Raw genomic sequence first — 18007 nt, 5'->3', positions numbered from 1 at the left:
GAAATCTGGGCATAGTGATGGACTCAGACCTCAATTTTAAAAGCCACATTAAGACAATTACAAAGTCAGCCTACTATCACCTACAATTCTACAATTCACTTAGCAGACGCTTTTATCCAAAGCGACGTACATCAGAGAGTAAGTACAATACAAGCAAGGATCTAGAAAAAGGGAACAATGTCATTAAGAGCAAACGATCAGCTTTGAGTCCGATTGGACACACAGGTGCTGACAGACATTGCACCGAGGCAGTTCTTGAGAGTTCTAATCAGTATAGAAACCATCTTATAAGTCATCGTTATCAAACAAAAACAATCGTGACAACCATCATCATCATCATCAATGATATTGAAGCCATCATCATTAAGTTAGTAGGTATTAATGAAAGAGCTGGGTCTTTAGCTTTTTCTTAAAGGTGCAGAGGGACTCTGCAGATCGAATGGAGTTTGGAAGTTCATTCCACCACCGGGGCGCAACAGAGGAGAAGAGTCTAGTCAGAGACTTAGGACCCTGTTGTGAAGGTTGGATCAGACGCCTTTCATTGGCAGAGCGTAGTGGGCGGGAGGGAGTGTAGACCTGGATGAGAGAGTTAAAGTAAGGAGGAGCCGTTTTTGTCTCTGTTTTGTAAGCGAACAGCAGAGTTTTAAATTTGATGCGAGCAGTAACTGGGAGCCAGTGTAAGGAGATGAACAGCGGAGTGACATGTGCTCTTTTAGGAAGGTTGAAGACCAGTCGTGCTGCTGCATTTTGTATCATTTGCAGAGGTTTGATGGTGCGTGTAGGAAGACCTGCCAGTAGAGAGTTGCAATAATCGATGCGTGATATCACAAGACCCCGTACCAGGAGCTGTGTAGCGTGTTCTGACAGGTAAGGTCTGATCTTCCTGATGTTGTACAGGGCAAATCAACATGACCGGGCAATCGAGGCTACTTGAACCTTAAAAGTTAGCTGGTCATCAATCATGACACCCAGGTTCCGGGCAGACTTTGTGGGCATGAGTTTGGTTGTTCCAAGCTGGATATTGATCTGTGGTTGCATAGAGGGACTGGCTGGGATGACAAGTAGCTCAGTCTTTGAAAGATTTTGAAGGTGCCGTTCATTCATCCATTTAGAGATATCAGCAAGGCATGATGAGATTCTTGTAGAGACTGTAACATCATCTGGCAGGAATGACAGGAAGAGCTGGGTATCGTCAGCATAGCAGTGTTATGAGAAGCCATGAGAGCGGATTATTGAACCAAGTGAGCTTGTGTATATGGAGAAGAGAAGGGGACCAAGCACTGACCCTTGAGGTACCCCTGTGGATAAGCTGTGCGCTTTGGACACTTCTCCCTTCCACGACACTCTAAAGGATCGCCTAGAGAGGTAGGACACGAACCAGCAGAGGGCAGATCCTGAGATGCCAAGTTCAGAGAGTGTGGATAGGAGGATTTGATGATTGACTGTGTCAAAGGCAGCAGACAGGTCTAGCAATGAGTCGAGTGAGGAACTTTTGGTTGGTGCCTTTGGGCTGAGTTGGTCAGGCTCAGAAAACTGGTTACTGATGGTTGCAACGTTTTCAGTAAAATACGAGGCAAACATGTCTGGTGTGACCAGATCGGAGGGTGGAGGAGGAGGTGGTTGAAGCAGTGAGTTAAAAGCAGAAAACATTTTTTCTTGTATCTGTGGCATTGCATATCTTGTTCTGATAATATGTTGTCTTGGCCGTTTTCAGGCTGGAGGAGAATGAGACAAGTCTTTGCTTATAGTCATTGAGGTCAGCGGACTGTTTGGATTTTTGCCATTTTCTCTCTGCTGCCCTCAGCCCTGCTCTTTGCTCTCTTATGACTTCAGTGAGCCATGGGCAAGGGTGGGTTTTGCGAGCAGGTTTGGACACCAGAGGGCAGCGCTTGTTCAGAGATGAGGCTAGTGTGGAGCAGAGTGTGTCTGTAGAGAGTGCGGTAAAGACCTTTTGGGCAGGCATGGCAGCCATTACCTCGTTAGACAGCTGAGCTGGCTTGAGCGATCGCATGTTTTGGTGGCATGACACCATTTGTGGGTGTGCCTGAGGGAGTTCCGGCAAGGAGATTGTGAATTGAATAAAGAAGTGGTCTGATAGATGCAGAGGGGTGACAGTCAGGTTTGCTGTCGAGCAGTTCCGAGTCAGGATTAAATAAAGAGTGTTGCCAGCTTTGTGGGTAGGAGGAGTTGGGACCTGTGTGAGGTCAAATGAGGATAGGAGAGCAAGGAAGTCTGTTGCCTGGGCTTTATCAGTGTGTATATTCATGTCTCCCATTACAATCAGTGGTGTTCCATCATCAGGGATTTCTGAGAGTACCATGTCCAGTTCCACAACAAAATCATTCAGATTACACCCTGGTGGGCGGTAAATGATAGCAATGTACATTTTAATAGGAGCAGTAACCAAGGTTGTGTGATATTCAAATGAGGAGTTGTTGTCAGTGGGAAGAGTTTATTGAATTTCCAGGTATTAGAAATGAGGATACCTGTACCTCCTCCACGTCCAACAGAGCGGGGTGTGTGTGAGAACACTGTGTCAACAGAAAGAGCAGCTGGTGTGACTGTATTTTCTGGGCGGATCCAGGTTTCAGTAAGGGCAAGTGCCTGAATGTCTGACATTTTTGCAAGTGCTTGGATGAATTCAGTTTTATTCACAGCAGATTGACAGTTCCAGAGGCCAAAAGTAAATGAAGGGTGGGTAGAAGAGGCTTTCTTAAGCAGAGACAAGTTGTTAAGATTTCGTTGTCTATGACAGATGTGTCTTTTCCTGTTCCCATGAATGACATAGATTTCTTTGTAGCACATGTTGCGTTTAGCAGATGACCAGAGAAAATAGGCAAAACAGTACTCATGTATGCCCGGGCTCTGTGGCCACGCTGAAGCGCCAGACGCTTGATGCTCAGAGAATGAAACTTAAGTGCTCAGTCCAAACAAAGCCTGACAACGACCCACTATCAATATCTACTCAAAGCAATACTTGAAACTTGAAACTTGATACTTGAAATACCTCCTGAACCATCTGCCTCACTCTACCTCCATATCCCCAAGATGTTATCCTTTAAGAATTATCTGAGCCCAGTTGTTTCAAATGAATCCAGATAAGAATGATCTGGATTAGGTAGTCCAATTTTTTTTTCATATCCAGGAGTCCAGTTCACTCTTTTTCACTTTTACCTACCCAGGATCACTAGCCCAACTCACTTTCATCCTTGTTTGAAAAAAATAAAATAAAATAAAAATTAGCTCAATCTGATCTAAGCAGGGACTTTTATGGATGAACCAAAGTATTCTATAAAGGCCTAAAACAGGGGTGCCCAAACAGTCGATCGCGATCGACAGGTAGATCGCTGACTGATTCTCAGTCGATCGCGAGATGTTTAGTCAATATAAAATACAATTGTAAAATAGAAAAGTGATTTCAATTTCATCTCATTGGAGTGTTTCCCACACACGATTCCTGTGTTGGGAGCCCAAGTATACTTCCGACCTGTTTGTATTTAATTTTTCATTTATTCATGAAATTGCTGCGTGCATGAGAGAGCGAGCGAGAGAGCGGGGGAGCGGGGGAGCGCGCGCAAGAGAGAGTGCAGGCATGCGCAAGGACGTGCAGGTAAAACCGGGGGGGTAAATGTTTTACCAAAAAGTCATATATAGAAACTATGCTACGAGTATTAAGCGCATTTGATGTAGCTGCAGCTACTTTTCTCTGCTCCTCTCTGCTGTCATGACTGTGAGCATCGCGGGGCACGCTGAGACACACCAACATACAACGCAAACGCACACACATACACACACACTTGCACTGGAGCGCCAGCCACCACGCGAACCTTTTTACTTTTTATTTTTAGTGCTACAGCACACAGTTGATCCGTGATCTTTACGGACCGAGGCGGGAACACACGTGACCCGGTCAAACGGTCGGTTGGACTTTACTCCGTTCACTCTCACCGTGTCTGCAGCTAATTTAACAAAAGCAAAATCATCTCACAGCAGCCTGCTGTAGTCTGTGAACATCTCCACACAGATTAAAGTTGTTTGTTGTAAACAAAATTAAGGGAAAAACACGTGATATAAATACAAACGTAATATTAAAATGTAGCCTACCCTAAAATAAGAGTTTTTAAAAAAGTATGTCGATATTGCATTATTTTTTACAGAACTCTCATTTATTATATCTCATATTATTTTCTGTTTGTTGTTTGAGTATTAAATGCGTTTGTAGGCTGTCGGTAAAGGCTATGGCTCACTATGTGGACTGGTAGATCTCTGCAACTGAAGGTTTTACCAGTGAACAAAACAGGATTGGATTGGTTTTATCTGATTATGTTTTCCTTTTCTTTTTTAAACAACCTGATTTCAAGATTTGATCCTATCCATAGCTTTAATCCTGTTGGATTACTTTACTACCGGGACTTGATGATATCAGGGAAGTATGATGACTTCTTTTAACATTGATCTGATCTTCAGAAAATACTTTATGGGTGCATAGTGCCTCATAATGGTTCATAATGCAGAACAAGTGGCATTGCAAGGTTGTGAATCATGCAGATAACCTTTCAAGTCGAGTATTCATGCTGTTAATTATTACAACCCTGATTCCTAAAAGTTGGGATGCTGTGTAAAATTTAAATAAAAATAGAAGGTGATGATTATTTTTTTTAAAGGTTGAAACACCATGCCTGGAGCTAGTGCTAGCTCTGGGGCTACGTGCTCCAACTCATCCCTCTGCACCTGCTTTCTCAGCCTGACACTTCGTACTATTGCCGTCCCCGCTTAGAGAGTCCGGGTCGAACTTGCTGCTCATCTCTTTGCTACAGTTTAACATAACTCCCTGTCTTCAAACAATGACACTTCACCCACAGAGAGCCCTCTGCCCCGGGCCTGACAAGTTCAAAATCCTGGCGGACGGAAGTCCTGTAGTCAAGCCGAGCAACAGTGCTGGTAGCCGGGCAGCCAACTTAACAAAGCTACCGGTCAACCAGACCTCATTTCTCAAAGTTGTGTGTTTTTTTCCCCCCTACATGTTATAAAGTCTTGTTTGTGCACAATAGAAAGTGGGGGACTCTGAAAAGAGGTTCCGCAGCCTTCGAAGCAGAACTTCCAGGTTCTGTAACAGCTTCTTCCCACAGGCTATAAGACTTTTGAACAGGAAAAAATAATCCCTCCATTCCCCCTCAAACCCCCACACAGGACTACCTCACTGGACTGTAAAACACAATATAACGTGCAATATATTTATCTGTATAGTATTTTTACCCATAGTTTTTCTTTTTATATCTATTTATATCTGCACCTTATTTTTTATTTTTTATACGTAAATACATGCTGCTGTTTTTATCCTGCACTACAACGGGCCAAATGCAACGAAATTTCGTTCTTATCTGCACTGTAAAGTACAAGTTTGAATGACAATAAAGAAAGTCTAAGTCTAAGTCTAAGGTCAGCGGACTGTTTGGACTTTTGCCATTTTCACTCTGCTGCCCTCAGCCCTGCTCTTCGCTCTCTTATGACTTCAGTGAGCCATGGGCTAGGGTGGGTTTTGCGAGCGGGTTTGGACACCAGAGGGCAGAGTTTGCTCAGGGATGAGGCTAGTGTGAAGCAGAGTGTGTCTGTAGCCTCGTCTGTAGAGAGTGCGGTAAAGACCTTTTGGGCAGGCATGGCAGCCATTACCTCGTTAGACAGCTGAGCTGGCTTGAGCGATCACATGTTTTGGTGAAAAACATTACAAGGTTAGATTGCCTACAAGAAGCGATGTAGCCAACTGCAAAATTAGAGGTTTTACACGTGTGGGTACACAATTAATTTACATAAAAATCTTCAATCTTGTCTACATTGACAGAAGCGTCATTAATGTCATATTCACAAGCACTGCACTTAGGTAAAAAGAAGTAGAAGCTTTTTGGAGAATCTCCCATGGGGAGAAGAGTAGTCACTATCCAGCCAAAAGGCAGAGATCTAGTGTACTTTTAAGAATAGAAAACACATTAACAAAAACAAATGTTAATACAATACAGCAGGGTCAAAACATCTTGAAACGCGAGGTTTCTTTGAAGACGGATAAGCAAGTAAAGTAGTCCGATTAGCAAATACAACTGCTATAGTAGCAGCAACATTTCACTGGTTTTAATTAAATGTACTTAATAAAACGAAGTATCCCTGCATCATAACATAACAGATGGAAAACAATTTCACTCACCTGTAACCACATGTGCGTAGTCTCGCTCAGCTAAAACTTTGCGAAAAACCAAACAACCTCATGTCCAACGTTTGGGGACATCACAACGTTACCTTGACTCCTGCACATGCGTTTAGCCGCCTTTCAGTATAACCAATCTGGTCACATAAACTTGACACTGTATGGCACTGCGCGAGTTGCGACTAGCAGTAGTGGTCTGTCTTTATTCGTCTGTTTTCCAATGTCGTCAGTGTATAATCGACCAGAAACAACCTGATTTATATCTCACTGCTCGCCGCACACTTCTGGGTATGGAGCTTTTATTCTTTATCATCACATGGACTTTGTTGGCTGTGGCTCAGTGTTTGTTTGATCGCATACGGGCCGGATTCAGTATTCTCGGGGATTTTTACTGGATCTAAGGTATCGACAGCAGCCACTGTCGCAACCTAATTACCAGAGACTGTTTAACAGCGGATATCTCCCGTCATCGGGATGATTTTAACAAAAAGGACAACAAAGGGAACGTATGGAAACGAGGGAGACGGAGTGGTGTCCGACAGAGGCTCAAGCCTCTGAATCTCCACCGTATACCCCTCCCCTCGATGCTGCTCTGTAATGCCCAATCCATCAGAAACAAGATTGACGAGATCCAGGCCAACATCATTCATCTGGAGAAATTCAGAGACTCGTGCATCATGGCTTTCACCGAGACCTGGCTTACTTCCTCGGACTTGGACACAGATCTAACTCTCAGCGGTTTTTGGACACCGGTGAGGCTTGACAGAAATCCTGACGTCATAGGGAAATCCCAAGGGGGAGGTGTTTGCCTCTATGTAAATCAGCGGTGGTGCAAGAACATCACTGTCAGAGAGACTGTGTGCACTGAGGACATTGAACTGCTGTCTGTATCTGTGTGCCCCTTCTATCTCCCCCGCAAATTTCCCCAAATATTCGTTACTATCGTGTAGATACTTCCAAAAGCCAACGCGAGGAATGCAGTAAATACTATTCACAAAATTACACATAAACTACAGTCCCTCTCTCCCGATGCACCTTGTTTCATCCTTGACGATTTCAATCACTATAACTTGAAATCATTGAGCAACTTTCACCAGTATATTTCTTGCCCCACCAGACTGAACAGAACTATTGACCTGTGTTATGGTTCAGTCAAAGGTGCATATAAGTCGGTTGCCCTGCCCCCTCTTGGCTCTTCTGATCACAACACCATCCTTCTTACCCCTACCTACAAACCTCTCCTTAAAAGAGGTATAGTAGTCACAAGGACAGTGGAGATGTGGACTGAAAGTGCTATTGAGGAACTTAAGGGAGCGCTTGAAAGCACAGACTGGGATGTTTTTAATGATGATTCTGCCGATCTTGATGAGAGGGTTGAGGTGATCGCCTCTTATATTCTTTATCTTAAAGACTCAATCATCCCCACAAAACATGTTAAGGTGTTTCCAAATAGTAAACCCAGGCTAATTAAAGCAGTGAAGGATGCACTGCACAGGAAACAGGACATGTTTCTGCATGGTGGGGTTGTTGAGATAGCAGAAGCGAAGAAAGAGGCCAGACATGAAATCAAGAGGGCTAAGCTCCAATATAAGAATAGGGTGGAGGACAGATCTGACCAGGACAACAAGAAAAATGGGTGGATGAACATGGACTGTTTTAAATCACAGACAGAGCTTGCAAATGCACTGAATGATTTTTATCTACGTTTTAATGATGAATATGATTTTACAAATGTGGTGACTTGTTCGACATGTTTAGTGACGGTGCTGCCACCTCTCAGGCCCCTTCTAACGCTAGTATAAGTGTTCATTCTGTCAGATCCATTTTTAAATGTAACATTAGGTAAAGCCCCGGACCAGATATGATCACTGGCAAATTTCTTAAAGTATGTGCAGATCAGTTATGTGATGTTTTTACAGATCTTTTCAACTTGTCACTTACTGTGCACAAGGTCCCCAAGCTGTGGAAGGATTCTATTGTTGTACTTGTGGCTAAGAACAAATCTCCAAAAGAGCTAAATGACCTGAGGCCTGTGGCTCTGACTCTGACAAATGGTCAAAAGAGTTCTGACCAATCATGTTCAGGGCCTGCTTGAAACTTGAATTTGCATATCAGGCAAACAGAGGTGTGGATGATGCCACTATTACTCTATTTAACTATTTATATAAACATCTTGAGGGTACAAAAACACACACATGCGAGGCATTTATTTGTAGATTTCTCCTCAGCTTTTAATACAATCCAACCCACATTTTAGCAAAGAAACTGCTGTCCAATTTTAACCTTGATGCTGGGTTGGTGAAATGGATCTTGGACTTTTTAACTTGCAGGCCTCAGGCAGTCAGGGCGAATGGTGCCCTATCCGAGAAGCGGCTGTTATCCACAGGCTCACCACAGGGGTGTGTCCTGTCCCCTTTATTGTATATTTTATATACAAACGACTGTAGAAGCACCTATGACAACAGGCATCTCCTGAAGTTTGCGGACGATACTGTTCTAATCAGTCTGCTCCAGGATGGAGAGGTCGATCACGGGCCTGTTGTGAAGGACTTTGTGGAGTGGTGCGACCACCACTTAAAGATCAATGTTAAAAAAACTGCAGACTTCCTTATGGTAGGTCAATGTTGTAAGACCTTGGCGTCTGGGACGGCCCTCTGATGACTCCAGCTTGCTTTTTTTGTTTTTCTACCCAGACTCTTTGTCCAGATCTGAACTCCTGCCTTTCCTTTGTAAAATACAAAACCCTTTGCTTTTCTTTCTTAGCTTAAGAAGAATTTTTCTTGAGCATGAGGATACAATTTAGAATGGATTTAAAAAGAAAAGTGTTTTTTAAATAAACCACTTTACTTTACCACGTACAGTAAGCTAAACTGTAAATGTTCGAAAACAAGCAGAACATAACACTGCTTCATTTTTTCCTTAGGTAAAAATGTAATTGGAATTTTGGATTTCATTAGAATGATGTTTTTTTTAATACATTTCTTCGTTTGGACTTTTTAAACATTCGTGTGTAAAAAATATGAAACAGACGAGCAGGAAGAACGCCTTAGATTTATGTTCTGGGTCTTTATTTTTCCATGCCCAGGTTTGTAATAAAACTGCAGTTTTTCATATTTCTTGCTATGTAGAGTATAAGTGCAATACTTTTCATTAGGTTTCCAGGATATGCGCTGCTAGACACGCCCAATTAACCACAAGTTTTCCTTTGTTTTTAAGGTTGTTTTTTCCTCTTCTTAACAGAAAATTTTAGCATTCTTTCTTACCGGGGTGGAGGAGACACAGGCCGGTGCGTTACCTGGCGATAGATTCTTTTGTGTAGATTTTGTGGCTGCTTTGCTGCGGTCTAAAAACAGTGTGACTGCATACCTGGGAAACCAGTTCCCTGACTGGGCACAGCTGATATTCATTCTAGCTCGTGCAATTGTGGGGCGGAGTTTGTATTACGCACCGTCCTTTCCTCAACCACTCGGCATTAATTAATAATTCATTTAAATAATAAATAAACAACTCAAAATTGATAAACAAATGCAAAATATCCATTAAATCACAAAATCAACTATTTGGCTTCAACATAGAGTATTCATTCAGTATGCTGCATTTAATTTAAGACTGACAGAAAAGCCTCAGTGCAACGAAGTATACATTTTAAAGACTTTTTAGATTAGATACATAGCTGTTTTTATTGGTTATTTCATGATAAATACTTTTAATACACCCTCTATTGTCTGTTTTTTTATTGTCTGCTCACCCCTGATTTTGGGGATGTTGGTGGACATGATGTCCATCATGTGCAAAAAGGGTATCCTCTTGTGTCTGTCGGCAGACCACACTTGAAGAGAAAGAAGCAATGCCTGACGATTGCTTTTAAAGACTGGAACTGCTGGGGGTTTACCTCAGTTCTCCTCCAATGAGGATAGAGAATTCAGACACCCCCCACCCCTCACACCTATTTGTTAGTTGTTGTTGGGGGGTGCTGGGCTAAGACTCCTTTGTTTAGTTCCCTCCAAAATAACTCTAGTCAGGCTTGAGAACTGCGATACAGGCCTGAGTCCTTTGTCCAGCACACATGGCTGAGGCCAAACAATACAGAGTAAAGGAAACAAACTTTAATAAATAGACTAAGAGAGAAGATGAAACTTCCATCCACCATCTCAGGCTGGGACCCATAAACAAATAAGGTTCCTGTGTAAACAGGAGAAAGATGAGGAAGAGGACAGTGCTTCTGCTCAGTGCAGCTTCTCTCAGCATAATTTATTTGTTAATATTCAAAATAAATGTATTTTTTTCTGACTTGTATTTTCTCTGCATGACAGCATATTACAGCATTTTGTACAGAATCCACAAACAACATAGGTACACAATTCACCATACTTCCAAATGCGAATAGTAGAAAATTACCTCAATAAATCTTTATTCAGCCATTAAACTGAGATAGTTTACCTTTACTTAAAATATGAGGTAAGAGAAACTAGCACATTGCTAGTATCAAACAAAAACATGCATGAACCAAAGACTGACATAATAATATTAACTATACTTAACTATATTTATTCCTAAATGAAATGTACTGGAGCAAAAAATTTGACAGAATTTTGAAATAACCAAAAAGACGATATAATCGGCAGCGCCATCTTAGACTGCACTTGACACAGAGTACACACAAAGTCCCTGCTTCTTCACAAAACCATTCTTAAAACATACTTTCAAATTCGACTTAACTTGCTTTTAGTTTTAAACCAAATTCTTACATGTTGACATGTTTTAAAAGCTTCACAAACCTGTGTAAACAGGAGAAAGATGAGGAAGACGACAGTGCTTCTGCTCAGTGCAGCTTCTCTCAGCATAATGAAGAAGCAACGAGAGTCTGCAAACAAAGAGCGTCCAAGGGAGAAGCACAGCGCCACACTGCCTCCTACTGGCAACACTGATATGTGCAGTTTATTCTAAATTGAAACTCTTCTTCAAATAAATATTTCACTGGCCAACATGGCTCATATTAAAGTGCACCTTTATATTATTTATAAAATAAAACAAACCAGTTATAAACATAAAATGTGACAACACCTTTTGTGTGCGTCACACCTACACTCCGTGGAAATAAGAATGCTGAATAGAAGACAATGAAAATAGAACTTGGCTGGTTGAACTACCAAGATTATGTACAAACAAGTAAGAATGCCTACTGGGGGTGGACAAGAGAGATAGTTGTAAGCAAAGATGATACTGTATCCACCACACTTGAAAAAGGGAAAACACTTTTTTCCCCAACGGTACATTGACTTTCCCCAACGGTACATCGACGAAAGGCAAATTAGAAGACTTTGAGTGCATACTTTATGTCATTGGTTCTGAGGAGCCCCTTGAGGGTAGTGTCACAGTTTGAAGTTTGTTAGCGCAAACTAATTACAAGATCCACAGACTATACCTCTGTACAAAGCCAAAACATTGTAGTGATTCTGAGCTTAGTGATGCAACAACAGACATGCCCTTTTCACCTGACACATCCAACACACTTGGGCCAGCTACACATACATCTCCATCCTTATCCATCACTGCTCTCCCCCACTCCTGTCAAAAGACCTCGGTACGGCAGTAGGCCTTTCTCTTGGAGCAGTCCCAATACTACCTCAACATTCCAAGCTACTCCTTCTTCTCAAACATCAGGCCAGCCTCTTATAGATCTTTCCAGTGATGATGAAGTTATTGTACTTGGATATGACACCAACATGCCTTGTGAACTTGTCGATGGTCTTGATGACACTCTGATATACTCACCTCTACACGTCAAGACCACAGTAAGTCCAGATTCCTGGCTAGTTAACAGCCAACAAGAAAGCGGCGCAAACACAGTCTTTGAAAATCAAATAGAAGAAGTAGTGGTAGCTGAGATGGAAGAAGATATTATTCACATTGTGGATTCTGAGCAGGCTTTAAGTTCCACCAGCACAATTGCCATTGATTTCTTTGAAAATCCAGAGAATATCGTGGAGAAGCAAGTCATTGTGATCCGCAAAGCACACTGTCTTGTGGACATGATTGAAGCATTTACAGACAACTGCATCCTGGATGCTAATATTTCAATCAGGCGTGTGTTTGAACGTGGCGAGGCTGAGGCTGGAGTTGGGAGTGGGGTCACCAGAGACTGCCTCACTGATTTCTGGGATATGTTTTATGCATCAAAGACCTGTGGAACCAACTACAACAGTGATTCTCAAACTTTTTAGACTGCGTACCACCATTATGAGAAGATTGTTTGTTGCAAAAAACTAGATTAATTTAGAGGGGAAAACACATTTGATATAAATACAACCCAATAGATACAAGCCAGATAAGATAAGAGTATAGTGTTTTATGCTGAACGTTTTTTGTTTTTTTTATCCCAATTTTGCACCACAAATTCCAAGAGAAAGAGTGGACTGCTGTTGCTCGCATCATGGCCTTTGGATGGCAGAAATTTCAGTTCTTTCCAGTCCAACTTCCCCCTCCATTCCTTACAGAGGCTCTATCTCTCTCCTGTTCAGACAATCTACTAGAGGCTTTCTTCAACTATATCAGCGCAACTGAGAAGAATGTGCTAACTGAGGCAATTAGCAACTTCAAAGGGGCAGATATGGATGAACTCCTCAGCATACTCAGCAGTCACAACTGCTGTGTACTCCCAACTGAAGAAAATCTGCCAAGTCTGGTGGAGGAAATAGCCCACAAAGAGATGGTACAAGAACCAGCATTTATCATAAAGTGTTTGAAGCCAATTCCCAGGTCTATTGGACAATCCATGAGTTGGGAAGGACTGAAGAACATTCTGGATGATCTCAAACCCAAGGCAAGAAACATTACCAAAACCATCAAGTTACCAGGATCTATGTCACTGGAAGAACAAACTACCTCAAATCATCTCTTGAGATTTGTAAGAAAAAGAGATGAGAAGGAGCTTGGCCTATTCCTCAGGTACTGCACAGGGTCTGACTTGTTCCTATCTAAGACCATTAAAGTCACATTCACAGCAGAACAGCCACAGTTCGCAAGGGCACCTTTGGCTCACACCTGCAGTTGTTCTTTGGAACTGGCATCTAACTACAAAGACTATGGAGATTTTAGAACAGAATTCATCTCTGAATGGAGGTATTTGAAGAGTGGATTGTAGGTAATGGATTTGGCCTAAAACGGCTTTGTTTGCTTAGACAGCAAAAGAAAACTGTGCGTGCACACTCACTCAGAACTTTAGCAGCGTCATCTTTTATATAATCCTCAAGTTCTACATGTGGAGGGCAGATGCATCGTTGTAGTAAAAGAAGGTAGATTTTTTCTTTTAAATGTATGATCTCTTTAAAATTCAAATATGACAGCTGAAGGCACTGTGGAAAAAAAGTCACACTTGAGTTAATATTTCAATAAAGATATATTTCATAAATTACAGTGTTTGTAATGCTATACAGATCTTCAAACCTGGAAGAGTTTATATTGCCAGTACTGTTCTATGTTGTCAGTGTCAAATTCAAAGTGCTATATATACATTTTTCTAACCACAGTTAAAGGACCAGTCTTACCTCTTTTTTTTTAAGATTTATTTTTGGGCTTTTTGTGCCTTTAATGGAGTGATAGGACAGTGAATAGAGTTGTAAACCAGGGAGAGAGAGTGGGGAACGACATGCGGGAGGGAGGCCATGGGCGGGATGTGAACCTGGGCTGCCTGCTTGAGATGACAGCCTCAATACATGGGCCGCACGCCCTAACCATTGCACCACCAGCGCCCCACCAGTCTTACCTCTATCTAAAGTTGTACAAATAAGCTGGTGACCACTGCTGTCAACTGCAAAAACTCTAAATCTTACCAAGAATATTTGTCTTATTTCTAGTCAAAACAAATCTCATTACACTTAAAATAAGACACATCACCTAAAAAGTCATTTGATTTCCACATGTTTTGCTTGTTTCAAGCAAATTTTCACTTGAAATAAGAAGAAACTCCATGGAGTTAGTTTTTTTTGCTTGTAATAAGAAAAAACACTGACTCCATGGACAAATTGTTCTACTTATTTAAAGTGAAAATTTGCTTGAAACAATAATCATGTGTTTTATTTATGACACATTGAAATGAAGAAAAGATTGATCATGCCAAGCCATAAAGTCATCCACAACTGCCTCATAACCCTGCTCTCCCCCATCAAGAAGGCTGACAATCAAAGTAACATCAACACATTTCCCAATGTGTCTGTTTTTGATAGATTGATTGATCTTTATTGTCATTGTAAATTTATACAACGAAACTCTGTAGAAGCAATCCAGCTGCAGCATATAAAATATGAAATATGTACACATACAACAGCACACACACACAAATGCTGCAACACTCATTAGTGTACATAATGTACAGAAGGGCTGACAGACAACAAGCTGGTGGAAGAAAAGATCAGGATAGAAAGAACACCATTTACTGTCACGCACTGCCACCTATTGGTAAAAAGTCCATTATCCAACCATTCAGGCTAGGATCAAGTTCAAGGTCCCATATGTAGGATATTTCCTGAATTAAATCATAAAAATGACCTAACTATATCATCAGACATCAAGGAAACATGCTATGCTTCTTTGTCAATAGAAATTTTACCTCAGAGAGGACATGATTAATAATCAAAGCAACAAAACATTTACTCACATAATAAATTAAGCTCATGAATAATTTGACTACAGTGGATCCATACTTTAGCTGATTAACACATTGAATAAAAAAAGTCCACTTAATGTTTAATAAGATAGTTACATGATTGAATGAGGTGAATAGGAGACGCTCCCTCACAAGCCGAGGTATTCTCCTGACTTTTCTTTTTCAATTGAGCAGCCAAAGGTTGGATGGCATAATGGATTATTTTAGTTTAGTTTTTTAGTTTTCATGTAAATTGGCTGAATAAATTCATGTCATGGGTATTTAGTAATGGGTAGATGGTGAATACTTCTTCATTACATGTTCCAGAGTAGCTAATTATAATTTAATAGATAATGTAACTACACAAATTGTTGCATAGTTAATGGGGAATTAACTACTAGTTAGCCATTAGTTAATGGGTAGATAGTAACTTCTCATACAATTCTATGGAGTAAATGGACTAAATGGTAAATTTAGCTTATTGTGGTATGGTAAATTTAGACTTGAGCTCAGATGTATTTAAATTTCCAAATTTCCAAGTACCTGGCTCAATGAGCTGTTTGGGTTAATGTGAATCTTCACACGCCTGTTTTTATTAGAGCTATTTGACTTCAAACTGATTGACAAGAGCTGCATTTTTCCTGAATTGTTAAAATTCCTTCATGAAATTAACAGCTATCTCTTCTTTTGTGGGCATATGTAGGACAATAGAACATCAACCATATTCTTAATGATGGGACGTTTTGGATGAATGTTGTGTGGCAAGTGGTGAGCAAGAACCATATCCCATGCATCCACCAGTTGGACATTAAGTCCTTTGAACATGGCTCTGAGCACCTTGTCCACCTGAAACGAGAACCAGTCACCGTTGCTTATCACATTACCAACGTGCATAGCTTGGAGGGTCCCAGTTCTGATGACCACCAGTGTGCCAGGAGCCCTATTCAACAGACGGACCACTGCCCTGCGGATGCTCTGAAGCCGTCTGATGTAAAGTTCAATTGGAAAAGTGCTGAAATGGGCCCAGATTCCTAAAACTACAACTGTGTTGGTACCACCAACCAGCGTATCAAGTTCTTTGGAAACGTAACACTCCTTACTGGTTGGTATTATTGAAATCCGAAGAGGAAGACCATGGATGCGGTACGTTACCATGATTTTGTTTGCATTTTCCCATATCATGTAAGGTCCTGCTGGCTTCGGACTGTTCAGGTTTACTGCCTTAGCCTCTGCAAGTGTGACAGAAGGAACAGATTAAGTTGCAATATTAATGAACCAAATTTTGCCTACAATAACTGTGGAACAGATACCTGGAAGCGAAGCGTCGAGGTACTCAAACCACTGCCTGATGGTTGAGTCTCCATACATGTGGACCACCTTGCCTTTCAAACACTGGCTGATTGCAGAGTCGTTGTTGAATTGGTTAACGTTAAAGCCACCTAGTGATCTCCACACACCCTGGTAGTAATACCCAGAGAGTCCAGACTTCCCACTGTCTTGATTGACTGCAGGTTGCCCTGAGAAGAATTGAAAAAAGGTTGTATGTACTCTTTCACAAGTCACTTTAACTGTCAAGGTCTCAAGCTCATTCAGTTTTGATTTTTATTGGTGAGAGTAGGAAAGATCATGCTTACCTTTCCTTCGTGGCAACACAGTGACACTGGCAGGTCCTGAAGCCGGAATGAAGACTTTCAGGTTGACATTCCTGTATAAAAATTCACATTATATATTGTACTTTACACACACTAATATAATCACTGTCAAAACATGATTTACCAAAAGGTAAAGATTTAATTGCATTAAGTTACTCTGCCTCCATATTTGGGCTTTAAAGATATATAAATACCTTTAGATTTACTCATAAATGTCCGTTGTTATTAACTAGACATATTTAAATCAGGAGATACATAGTAAGCTCTAATATTTGTATGTATTCATCAAGTGAAAAAAGTAGTTTTTTAAACTTCATCACCTTTGAAAGAGCTTCAACTCTTCGGTCTTGAGTACATTATCATATCCTGTTTTCATGTGGTTAAACCTGGCATCACAGCTCAGATTCTTTGGCTTGTAGCAGAACCACGGGTCACCTGTATGGAGGTCAGTGTAGTTGCACTGTGGCTGGCTGGTTTGGCGTAGGCAAACATTACAGATGGTAGATTCAGAGATTGAGCCTGAGCGGAAGACGCTTTGGAAGCGAACCCTATCAGGATGATCTCTGTTTAGCCTACGTAGAACTGTGACAGCCTCACTTGAGTGGACAAGGGTCACCTCATAAAACAAAGAACAAAAGTTTAAAGTTATACATACAAGAAATACCCCATGTACAGTACCTGTATAATTAGATAGTTCATAACTATTTTTTTTTTTTGCTTCAGCCCACTGAAGTTGCTAATTTATTTAACTTAAGAGAGATTGGTTGATATGGTAAACTCTCCACTAGCTGGCCAGTAGAACTTGTTTTCTTCTCTCTGTTATATCAGCTGAAGACAGACAGAAAATGTTGGGAGGAGAAAGTGGGGGGTGACATACAGCAAAAGGCCAAGAGTGGATTCTAATCCCAGGCCACTGCAACAAGTACTCTGTAAATTGGCTCGTAACATAATATCCGGACCCTTAGTTTTGCAACTATCTAACCCAACAATTCTGACACCATCTCTGGCCCATAGGCAATTTTAGAGTGGCTAAAGTGTTCTGTAGAGCATCAGACCATTAAAAAGTGTAAACATAAAGTGTTATGAGTGTTGTGACCAGCCGTGTGTTGGACAGACTCAGGCCTGTGGCCCAGGTGTAAAGTGTAGGGGGGAGTCAGACTCAATTCCCTCATTGGAGTAGAACTGGGGGATAACAGCAGGGAATCAAAGACTGTAGTCTCCCATTGCTCCTCGTCTCTCAAGTGCTGGCCTTCCTCCGAAGACAGGTCTGTATCACTTTCCCTGCTTCCACAGCATGTTTTTAAGAGTCTTTGTGCGTAGTCGGCAACTAGTTGGTCGAGCACAGAGAGTTTTCTTTCCTTGTATTTTCTTCGGACCAGGAGCGCTGCAGACTTCCACAATGTCTTCGTTTTAACTTTGAATGTTGTTGCTTGTTAGCAAAAGTAATCAGGGGGAATGGTTTAGATTTCATGAATTAAACTACCTACAGGACAATACCATTGCAATAGGTAATTC

At 41.3% G+C, this 18007-nt stretch overlaps 1 protein-coding gene across 5 annotated transcripts in view; it reads right to left on the bottom strand.

Moving 5' to 3' along the window:
• The window catches only part of LOC110004475 (NXPE family member 3), a 60075-nt gene that overhangs the window by 29834 nt on the left and 12234 nt on the right, over positions 1 to 18007 (bottom strand). For 4 of the 5 annotated variants that reach the window (XM_065951433.1, XM_065951429.1, XM_065951431.1 and 1 more), the window contains 4 exons: positions 16813 to 17108; positions 16475 to 16545; positions 16151 to 16357; positions 14408 to 16069 (listed from right to left, as the gene is read on the bottom strand). In XM_065951433.1, coding sequence (XP_065807505.1) covers positions 15516 to 16069; positions 16151 to 16357; positions 16475 to 16545; positions 16813 to 17108 — 1128 coding nt within the window. In that variant the 3' untranslated portion in view covers positions 14408 to 15515. Of the gene's footprint in view, positions 1 to 14407; positions 16070 to 16150; positions 16358 to 16474; positions 16546 to 16812; positions 17109 to 18007 lie in introns of those variants that run through there. The other variant, XM_065951430.1, reaches the window with a different exon arrangement.

Source organism: Labrus bergylta, chromosome 23 (assembly GCF_963930695.1).
Source record: "Labrus bergylta chromosome 23, fLabBer1.1, whole genome shotgun sequence".
In the NCBI taxonomy this organism is placed as follows: Eukaryota; Metazoa; Chordata; class Actinopteri; order Labriformes; family Labridae; genus Labrus; species Labrus bergylta.
This window is presented reverse-complemented; position numbering and strand designations above follow the sequence as displayed.